General features: G+C 35.2%; 2 protein-coding genes across 2 annotated transcripts in view; one reads left to right on the top strand and one right to left on the bottom strand.

The window, feature by feature from the left end:
- Window positions 1-6513, top strand: part of LOC108732814 (telomerase Cajal body protein 1) — a 31847-nt gene extending 25334 nt beyond the window's left edge. The window contains exon 5 of the mRNA XM_018463779.1: window positions 6086-6513. Within this exon, the coding sequence (XP_018319281.1) occupies window positions 6086-6301 (216 nt within the window). The 3' untranslated portion in view covers window positions 6302-6513. The remainder of the gene's footprint in view (window positions 1-6085) is intronic.
- A 788-nt stretch (window positions 6514-7301) lies between these two features.
- LOC108732813 lies at window positions 7302-10494 on the bottom strand. The gene is made up of 3 exons (XM_018463778.2): window positions 9302-10494; window positions 8961-9241; window positions 7302-8893 (listed from the first exon to the last, which is right to left on the bottom strand). Exons 1-3 carry the CDS (start codon window positions 9845-9847, stop codon window positions 7501-7503), a joined length of 2220 nt encoding a protein of 739 aa, XP_018319280.1. The 5' UTR covers window positions 9848-10494; the 3' UTR covers window positions 7302-7500.
- Window positions 10495-10739: the final 245 nt, after the last annotated feature.

The raw sequence follows: 10739 nt of genomic DNA, 5'->3' as shown, positions 1-10739 counted from the left end.
TTATGATATTATTCACAAAACTCATTCTCATAGAAATAATTCCGTATAAAATATTATTAAAAACGACTTAGTTTATGTTAATCTTAGCAATTTAATCCAGAAAATTCCACTTTTGGTTAGGGATGCTTTTCGATTTTATTTTATTTAATACAGTTGTCACAAGTTTTTGACATAACTAATAAATAATTTAACATGAAGCTCGGAATTTGTGGTTTGAAGTTTTGGATAACATTCACGTCTATTCTTAGAACATCATCCCCTTTAAACTGTTACAACTGCGACTCCAGAATTGCCCGATGGTCAGAGTGCAGAGTCGGCAATAATCAAAAATACACTTTCGATATTGAACACTGCGTAGTAATCGATCGAGGGGGTGATACAGATGTAGCAATGGGATCTTGTTTCAAAATTATTCAGGAAGAGGATTATGAAAAGAATGTTAAATATGAAATCGCAAGGGGATGCGTCCCTGCAGGTGCAGGACTTTGTCATCAGTTGGCAAGAATTGTCGGTTTTTCCAAAAACGGTTCTATAGATAATATCGATTGCTGTTATTGTGAAGACGATTTGTGCAATTCTTGTAAACGCACTGTAGATAAAACCAATTTTCTATTAATCGTTATATTAATCAGTGTGAGATTATTTAGTGTTTTATAATCACAATACCAATTTAAAATTGAAGAAAAGGAAATAAAACGCCTCGTTTTTAGAGGGTCATTTTCGGAAGGCGAGGTTCGCCATTAATTATTGAACCGAAGATGAGCCATTCCACTATCCTCGATTAGTATTTTGTATCAGTTTAAAGGTTCGTAATTGTGATAAGAACGAGAGACATGTTTTATTTATATTGCAATAAAGTTATAAAGTCATATAATGAGTAAATTTACTTAACTTATATCCTACAATTTGCTACAGACTTTGCCTTCTGAAACTGACCCAAATATGTTTAAGAAAAATTTAGTTCGTTAGTAAATAAATTACTATTACAATAATTAAAAAACATTATTGTTTTAACAAATTAATAACATTTCGAATTAGAAAATGCATCTTTTAGTTTGCTTATGTATTCGAACGAAAATGTTTACCCCTGTAGCGCTTGTTTATGGGTTATATGAAGCCTTTATGATGAATAAAGTGGTAAAGTTTCTTTTTTTTTATTTTGTTTCAGTTTAATTTTGATATTTTTTTAGTCGTTAGAGGTAGATTTGCTTATCATTATTCAACCTACTTTATTTTATAATATTGGAAATTTTCATAATTTCAAATAACACAAGGTAGTCTAATATCTCTTGAATGTTCTTTTGCAAACAATAATAGGCCCATTTGGTCCCAATGGTTAAATTCTGGGAAGGTTTTCGACCACAACCACCTTTGTTAATTTTATTATCGGTGCTCTTCAACTGCATGCAGGTTACAGGAATTTCATAGCTCGAGGCAGAGTTATACCTTGTTGGGTTTTTCCCCTTGTTGACTTCTGGGTCGTATTCTTTTGTTGCATACCAGGTATTGGTATGTACAATTTTTACAGAAGGATTTCTATTACAGGTGGACTAAGTGCAGCAGTACCAGGAGAATTGAGAGGTTATTGGGCTGCTCATCAGAAATTTGGTAAATTGCCGTGGTCTTCCATTTTACAACCCAGCATAAACCTGTGTAAAAATGGCTACTACGTAACAGAGCATCTTGAAGCGGTACTAGAATCTCAGAAAAGTAACATTTTTGAAACTCGAGAATTGAGGTTAGTCTCAATAACGTAATAAGTTAATCTCTTTTAAAGCCAAAGAATTGCATTACGTTTTCAAAGAATTAAAATTAACTTTCAAAAAAGTATTTTAATANTAACGTTTCGCTAGCATCAGTGGCGAAGATCTTCAAAGGTCCTTCCATCTTCAGTTGGAGTTGCTTCCTTTGGAGTTGTTTCCTAACGTTTCGCTAGCATGAGTGACGAAGATCTTCAAAGGTCCTTCCATCTTCAGTTGGAGTTGCTTCCTTTGGAGTTCCTTCCTAATGTTTCGCTAGCATAAGTGGCGAACTTCTTCAAAAGTCCTTCCATCTTCGGTTAGAGTTGCGTCCTTTGAAGTTGCTTCCTTGCTAGCGAAACGTAACGAAGTAATTTCAAAGAAAGCAACTCCAACCGAAGATGGAAGAACCTTTGAAGAAGTTCGCCACTCATGCTAGCGAAACGTTAGGAAACAATTCCAAACGAAGCAACTCCAATTGATAATGGAAGGACTTTTGAAGAAACTCGCCACTCATATTAGCGAAACGGTAGGAAGCAACTCCAAACGAAGCAACTCCAACCGAAGATGGAAGGACCTTTGAAGTAGGTCGTCATTCATGCTAGCGGAACGTCAGGAAGCATTTCCAAAGGACGCAACTCTAACCGAAGATGGAAGGACTTTTGAAGAAGTTCGCCACTCATGCTAGCGAAACATTAGGAAGGAACTTCAAAGGAATCAACTACAATTGACGACAACCTTTAGATCCGAATCAGGTCAGCATCAATACACTAACTGGCCGTGAAAGCCTTTACCAATTTTCCTTTTTGTATTTTGTTTAAAATTTTTTAGTTTTAGAAATTATATCTCTACGAAAAAAATTGCTTACATTTGGACAAACGTTCCCCAATTCTCATTATCTTTTGTGATTCGTTACTAAGTGAATAATCAGATATTGGTAAACATCCAAAAACGGCCTGTATTATACTAAAACACCAAAAATTAAAAAAATCCTAATGTCCAACTTGACCAAATTTACCAGTTCACTTTCATATCAGACGTAGTAATTCTTCCACTTAAAGGAAACCGTATTGATTCCTCTTTACTCTTATTAATCATATTTAAAGTCTTTTTTTCGTCTGTTCTCAAATGAATATCAGAAAATTCCTTACATTTTGATATAATTCCAAGAACTTGTTGTAGAGCTTCCTTGCCACTCATCTAAATCCACAAGAGAAACATAATACAATCCCGAGTCGATTTTTTATAAAATCAATAACCCTTACTTTAGTGAAGAGCTTCATGGTCTCAAAAGCAATGTAATATTTCGCCATTAACGACCCGGATAACGTTGGTGATATTACAATATCGTTTTGATCGATGGTCAAAAGGCCAGTCTTGGCCAGTTTGTTTATTTCAATTTGACACATTTCTTAAAAATATTCCAATTTCCAATCATAATTCATTTTACAAATATTTTAAATAAATGCGCATTTAGTTTACCTAACAGTTTCCTGTCTATTTGATCAGTGTTTAATCCCAAGGGGAGTCCGTAATGTTTAGGATTTTTGGAAGCCCTGACGTACAAAAAAGTGGTTGTGATCCACTGCATGGCCACACTTAAATCGGTAATCGTTTTCAAAACAACTTCAGCGTTCAAATGTTCAATTAAATGCTTGTGAAGATTTGACTCGATGGCCTGCTGACCTTCCACTAATGACTCGTATTTTTTCTGGTAAGAAGACCAAATTTGAATAATACAAAAATTGGATTTAAAAATGTACAAACGTAATGAAACTGTGTAAAAATATCGCTTTTCCATTTACATAGGAAACCGTAAAAATGTTAAAGTTATTGTATTTTATTGTGAAGATCCTAACGCGTTTGAAAAATACATTATCGGATTCTTTGAATAATTCTAAAACCTTTTTTCCTTTGTCATTTTTCGATCCGCCACCTAATTATCGAGTAATCAACAATTGAAAGCGCGCTTGTATTACTGCAGGTAGAAGTAGGCAAATCTGCGCGAAGCAATCGATATTTGGGCGCTCCGACTGCTTTTGCGAGTGCTTGCAGTAGCAGTTCAGGCAAATTTTTAATTGACTCATTACTTTTATATTCTATCAATCGCCTACTGTGCATCGTACGGAAAAAGGGAATAAGGAAAAAGTTTAGAATTTCGCAAGGAATCGAATGCTAGAAGTACTTTTCCGGAACTCAATGTATTACGTTTTACCTTATCTAAAGTTTATTTTAATTTGTAATAAAGACACTGATACATTAAAAAAAAAAAGTATACCATCGGATTCTTTGAATAATTCTAAGACCTTTTTTCCTTTGTCATTTTTCGATCCGCCGTCTAGTTATTGAGTAATCAACAATTGAAATCAGAGCGCTCTTGTATTGCTGCAATTAGAAGTAGGCAAATCTACGAGAAGCAATCGATACTTGGGCGCTTCGCTCACGTCTACTTGCAGCAGCAACACAGGCGTACTTTTGATTGGCTGATAGCTTTAATGTTTCATTACTCGCTTATTATGCATCGTATAAAAAAACGAAAAAGGACAAAAAGGATTAGAATTTAACAAAGAATCGAATGATAGCGATATTTTTTTGCTGGAACTCAATGTATATGAATCATTAACAGGTTTATTATATTGGAAATTGATACAAATTCACGTCTTACCTTATCAGCTGTTGTAGTCAAAATAACGGCAGTACCAAATTGGTCAAACTGAGGTCTACCAGCCCTACCAATCATTTGCAAAATCATACTTTCGCTATAATCTCTATATTCTCCGCCAGAGTAGTATTTTGTGGTTTTAATAATGACCAAATGGGCTGGTAAATTTACACCGAGTGCTAGGGTGCTTGTTGTGACCAGAACGCCAAGATTGCCGGTACGAAAAAGGGTTTCGATGACACGACGTGTCTCAAAGGGAAGACCAGCATGATGGCAACCGATGCCGTTCATCAGGAATTCCTTGAGACTTTGATTAGCAACCGAAGAAAGAGATTCTTGAATGCGAGATTTCTGGTCTGCTAACAGGTGGACTGTTAGATTTTGAAGTAAATGCTTCGCGGTCATTTCAACACTTTTGCGCGTATTACAAAAGATCTGAAGAATTTAAAGGGTTGACGTTAGGAAGAACAGAATTATTTTGATACGAGTGTAAAATACGTACTAGTGTGGGTTTCCCCATCGAGTGCTGCAGGATTATCGATTGTAGGCGATAGTTCATTGCTAAATCGAATTTAAAGTTATTGCTTTGCTGAGAATAGCCAAAGATCAATTTTTTGAGAGGAACAGGTCTCATTTCTTCCCCAAATCTTCAGAACACAAATCAAATTATTGAAATAAAACTTCAGGGAAGTTGTTTTTTAGAAATGAGGAGGTATTAGGAAGAATAGGGGAACAGTGGGAATCAATAAGTAATAAGAGAGATAGGTTGGCAGGACACCTTCCCAGACATGCCAGTTACAAGCATATTAGAAGGAAATGGGTTGAAGAACTGATGGTTATGATGACGATGATGATGATGATGATATGATATTGGATAAAAGAATATCAGAACTATGCAATCGTATAGACAATAATTTTACGTGACGTTGAAGACATTGAAAATATAGATTTAGAAATGATGAAACGTGAAATTATCGTTAGGACTATTTCTAATTAAATATTAGAAATCTTGGAGAACCTTAGAATTGTATAGGGATCAAAGACTGTAAAAGAATTTTTTATTAGCTTACTTGAAACATTTTGCAGGAATTATTGGATTTCCTAGCCATTCTGCCACGTCTTCCACGTTTGGAATTGTGGCAGAAACAGCCACAAAACGAGTACTTCTAAACAGTTCAACATTTGTTTCCGATGGTTCATATTTTAGCGTTTCTTCAATTATCTTCATACGGTTTAGCTACATAAAAAATTACCACTGGATACGTTAGCAATAAAAAAATTTGGAAGCAAAGGAACTGTTAATAATTCTCAAAATATTATATGGTTTAGTTTATGTGTAACTTACGATTTAGGTTGTAAAAAAAAATGACAATCAATAATATAATAATNTCGTCGATTATTTGTTGCTTTTATTATTATAAGATACATTTATATAATGACCATGGCCGCCAGGCTGGCTAGTTTTTGGCTCACAGCAGCCTTCTTGATCGGCGACTCGTCGTCCCGACGCAGTTTTTTAATCAACACCTCCCTGCGGCAGTTTTCTAAACATCAAGAGCCGCCGCGGTGGACATTTCAGAAAAGTTGTTCTTAAAAGTTAAAAATGAAAAATTAAGGTAGCAACGTGTTGTTTTGTAAGCCATCTTTTTTAATTTTCGTTTCCGTCTTTTTTCTGTTTCCTTAGTTACCGCTACACACCGACTGTTGTAACGGGGTGAGTTTGCACCCTTTCCGTCCCATAGTTGCCACCGCATCCGGTCAGCATCATCCCCTCGATCCGTTGCACCATACCAGGAACGTTATGCAGTACGAAAACGCGCTCGTTATGTGGTGGGTGGGATACCAACAGGAAGACCCTGACCTACTGACCACCATCATCAAAGCAGCGTCCAACAGCTAACCCAAAGATCGAAGTTTTAATTTAAATTTTGATTAGAGATCATTTCTTCATTAATTTAATTTGTAATCGTTTTCATCACGTAGTGTTTTTTTTTTAAATACCTACATATTCTGATGTTGTAAAACGTTCGATAGGTTTAGTTTTTGACTATGTTTAATAATTGTAAAGTAATAACTGGTTAAATACTAGAATAAATTATTTTCACATTTGAATCGTTGGCTTTTCTTTATCTTGATTACTTATAAACTGTAAGGAAAAACTCTAAACGCAGCAAATATATACAGGGTGACTTTTTCAATCCAAGGAGCCTTTTACGGACATCTGTAAAGTGTACTGAGTGATGTAAAAGAAATTAATTATAATAAACAATATTATCGTGAATCTTCCAATGGCTATACAGGGTGTTCTTACGAGATAAGTATGTAGAAAAACTTAACTTATAAACTACAAGGAAAATCTCCAAACGTAGTAAATATAAACAGGGAGACTTTTTCACCTTACAGGTCTTACAGGCATCTGTAAAGTGTACTGAGTGATAAAATAGAAATGAGTTATAATAAACAATATTATTGTGATTCTTCCAATGACTGTACAGGGTGTTTTTACGATATAAGTATATAGAAAAACTTCACTTATAAACTATAAGGAAAACCTCCAAACGTAGTAAATATGTACAGGGTGACTTTTTCGCCTTAGGGCACCTATTGCAAACATCTGTAAAGTGTACTCAGTGATATAAAAGAAATGAGTTATAATGGACAATATTATTGTGAATCTTCCAATGGTTATACAGAGTGTTCTTACGATAAAAGTATTTAGAAAAACTTAACTTATAAACTATAAGGAAAGTCTCCAAATGTAGTGAATATATACAGGGCGACTTTTTCAAACCAGGGAGTCTATTACAGGCATCTGCAAAGTGTACTCAGTAATATAAAAGAAATGAGTTATAGTAAACAATATTATTGTGAATCTTCCAATGGTTATACAGAGTGTTCTTACGATATAAGTATATGAAAAAACTTCAACAGTGTAAGTAGCATTTTGAATAGTAAATATTAATAACTGATTAGAAATACATTGAACATAAAAATTAATTACTTTCAAACGAAACACTAATTCTTGAACAGAGGTAAGTAACAACTCAGAAGTTTAACTTATAAGCTAAAAGAAACCGATTTTCTTTAATAAAAAAATAATTATGGAAATATGCGGGGATGATGAGAATCCAGATACTGGGAGGTCGGGGATGAATATCGAACTTGCAAAGGTATGTTTTCATTAGAGTTTAACAGTGAAAAATTATGTTGAGTGTTTTCTTCGGTGCAAGGGCCTCCAGATGGTGATATAAATCTTCTTTGATAATTATTCTCTCTTGGGAAACTTGGATTCTGATAATAATCTCCTGAAGACTGAGAGTGTGGTCTCACCATTTGATTAAAATTCGGTGAATATCGATTTCTTACGAAGTTTTCTGTCTCATGTAAGTTCTGATGGTTAATATTGTATCTCCCTTCAAGTTCAAAAGTTTTTGGAACTTCTTCAAATACATTTCTCCTTGGGGCCCTGCAAGGTGGTTCTCTTCTTTGATATGTGTAGTTCTTTTCCGTTTCTACAAATTCTGCTTCATTATTATTGTTGCTAACGAAACGAGGAGGCACAATGAAATCGCTTCTGGGGTTTCTATTTCCCATTTGAAACTCATTCTGTGTATCATAATGGTGAAGATTATGATTAGGATATCTTTCACTGTTTGGTTGAATTCTCTTCATGGTGCCAATGTTCTCAGGTTCTCTCTCATAGTAATAATCCATTTTTCTTGGAGATCTATCATAGAGGAGATCATTACGACATTGAGTGCGATGACAACAGCACGAAGTCGATGGGGGTGGATGACAAGATTGACCAATGAATTTGACTTCTTTTAAGGGATAATTATGCTGAGTGTATGGTCTTGGAAACTCGTGGTAGAAATTCCTTTCAGAGGTGCTGGGACGATTTTGTTGAGAACGAGGTTCGTAAGTAGGGAAGGGAGTTTCAATCTTCCTAGGATTATTATACTGAGAAATACATTGTGTCCTTCTTGAGTCAAAATTCGCTTCTTGGAAATCATCGGGATTTCGACGAGAATAATATCCATCATATTCTACTCGCTGAGGGTCATATTTCGGTCTATTTTCAAGGAAAGTCTCTGTGAAACTGCAATTATTTTCACTTCCTCTTGAAGATATTTGTTCTGAAGGAAACGTTGAGTCTGCTGTGTTGTTCAACACTGAACACGCAGACATCCGTGTCGATGCTTCCAGTTGATCTTCACTGTACTTTTGAGCAGTTGCAGAGTATTCGGTGATTTTTATTCTCTTTTCTGGATGTTGAGGGTTTTTCGGTGGAGGATACTGCTGGGAAGCTGGTGGTTCTTTCTGGTGTTGTTGCACGTTAGATTGTTGCTCATTGAGCTTTTCTATTGTCTCTAATAATGAAGTTGATAGAAAATCGGTGAAATTGTCCCTCAGAAAGGTTTCTTGAGCGTTGTCAGAAAAATTATTTTCGGAAGTGGTTTTGTTTGGTGGTAATTTGGAAATTTCATTGTCTCTGAAGAAAAATGGAGTTGGGGTTTTACAAGTGTAGGAAAGGGGTGGGGGGGTTAAAAGTAACTTACCTTGAAACGTTTGGTGAATATTTTTGATGTGGTGATGAAACAAGTGGTGATCTCCAACTAATTGATTTGACATCGATTTTCATACTTTCAGGTAAGTTGTTCGTTTTTCGGTCTATATCATCCACGATTTCTACCACACGATAATTCCCATTGGTTGACGATAATCTTGGTCTCTCTTCATGGTTGGTCGATCTAATTAAGTCGTGATTAAGTTTATCTTGAGGTTGTTTCGCACAGGTTTTCGCAATATCCCGAAGACTGTCGCTTTGAGAGAGGGGTCCCTGATGGTCAATGCCGAAAATTAATAAAAAAATCTCTAAACATTTTCGTAATAATCCTACCGGAGACATCAGGGAATCTTCAAAGTTGAAATTTGCTATACTCAAACCAACTTTTCTTGTCGGATTGAGCACCTTTTTTGAGTTTCGTTTTTTGGATATTGGATATCGTCTACTGGTTGATATTTTGGGAGACATTGTTGTACTGAAAAAGGACATGTTTTGAGGAGGGATGGAGGAAGGAGTAACTGAAGAAGGTGTGTTTTGTGTCGATGGATAGGACGAGGTTGGATACGTTAATGGTCCATGTTCGGGGTAGTTGTTTGAAACTTTATCACTTGAGTTCTTGATGACAGTATTGTCAACGGCTGTATTTTTCTCTTCCAATATTATGTTTGATAGTTTCTTTACGAGGGATGGTTTTGGTGGTAATTTGTTGCTAGAGTCGATTTTGTTTCCAAATTTATTTATATTTTGATCATTACCATTGCTGCTATCACTTGTGATAACATCTAAATTGTCATTTTTATTTTGGCATGGTGTTGACCCACCATACGTTTCCAAAAGTAGGTCGTAATCTTTGAAGTTGTCTCTAACATATTCCTCCATGGATCGGCGAAGTGATCCAGGTGATATGTTGTGATTTTTTGTCGTTTCTTGAGGTTTATTTGGTAAACATGTTTCTTTTTCATTTACATTTTTCGAAGTACTAGATAAAATGTTGTTTTCTTGGTTATTATTTATTGTTTTATCAGGAGTTGTTTTGTTATCGTCAAAATTGTTTGACGACTTATTTTTGGTTTGGAATGGTAGTTCTTTTTGAATTATTCTTTCTGGGATCGTCGAAATTTTTGAAGAAGTTTTTGGTGTGAAGGTTTTCTAAAAATGTTTCAATTCAATAGTGCCAAGAAATAATCATAAGAATAAAGACCATAGGACGATAAGCATAGTCCCCAGAGGGATATTTGGATTATTTCTTGAGGGTATGTTGCTACTAATGAGATACGTTAATCCTGAAAATTTTACACTTCTATCTATTTTGGTTTTTGAAGAAATCCAAAAAGCGAAAAATCAGAAAATATTTTTTTCTCAAAAACGCCATAACCGATTTAAGTTCAATCAGAATCAATTTTCATTTTCTTTTATAATAAAATCCTTTTTGCCTTTGTCTAATTAGTCGACTGACTAATCATCATCGCTACCTTCGTCAATAACAGTAATAATATTAAAATAATTCGAAGTGGTCTGTATTCTGTCGAAACTGTCAGACGCGGATCGCGATTTCGATCTTTTGGATCTCATCAGCGCGTCGCAGGCAGCTCCGACAGAGCACAGACCAACTTTTACCTGCTGTCTTAACAGTGCGTTTTAGAAAATACTACAAATGGCGCAGTAAAGTATGTTGGAGCATACGTAATCCTAAAACGTAGCATCGTGCTACAGATGGCGTTTACTGCGCCATTTGTAGTATTTTCTAAAACGCACTGTTAAGACAGCAGGT

Source organism: Agrilus planipennis, unplaced genomic scaffold (assembly GCF_000699045.2).
Source record: "Agrilus planipennis isolate EAB-ADULT unplaced genomic scaffold, Apla_2.0 scaffold68, whole genome shotgun sequence".
Classification (NCBI taxonomy): domain Eukaryota; kingdom Metazoa; phylum Arthropoda; class Insecta; order Coleoptera; family Buprestidae; genus Agrilus; species Agrilus planipennis.
Note: the sequence above shows the minus strand (reverse complement) of the source record. Positions and strands in the feature narration are given on the sequence as shown.

What these genes read in the sequence shown, in the direction of transcription:
- LOC108732813 (XM_018463778.2), bottom strand. Translation starts at nt 9,847, where the DNA reads ATGGAGGAATATGTTAGAGACAACTTCAAAGATTACGACCTACTTTTG. An exon ending in AAGATTCCCTGATGTCTCCG is followed by an intron (nt 9,242 to 9,301) that starts GTAGGATTATTA and finishes ATTGACCATCAG; the next exon opens with GGACCCCTCTCTCAAAGCGA. An exon ending in TATTCACCAAACGTTTCAAG is followed by an intron (nt 8,894 to 8,960) that starts GTAAGTTACTTT and finishes ATTTTTCTTCAG; the next exon opens with AGACAATGAAATTTCCAAAT.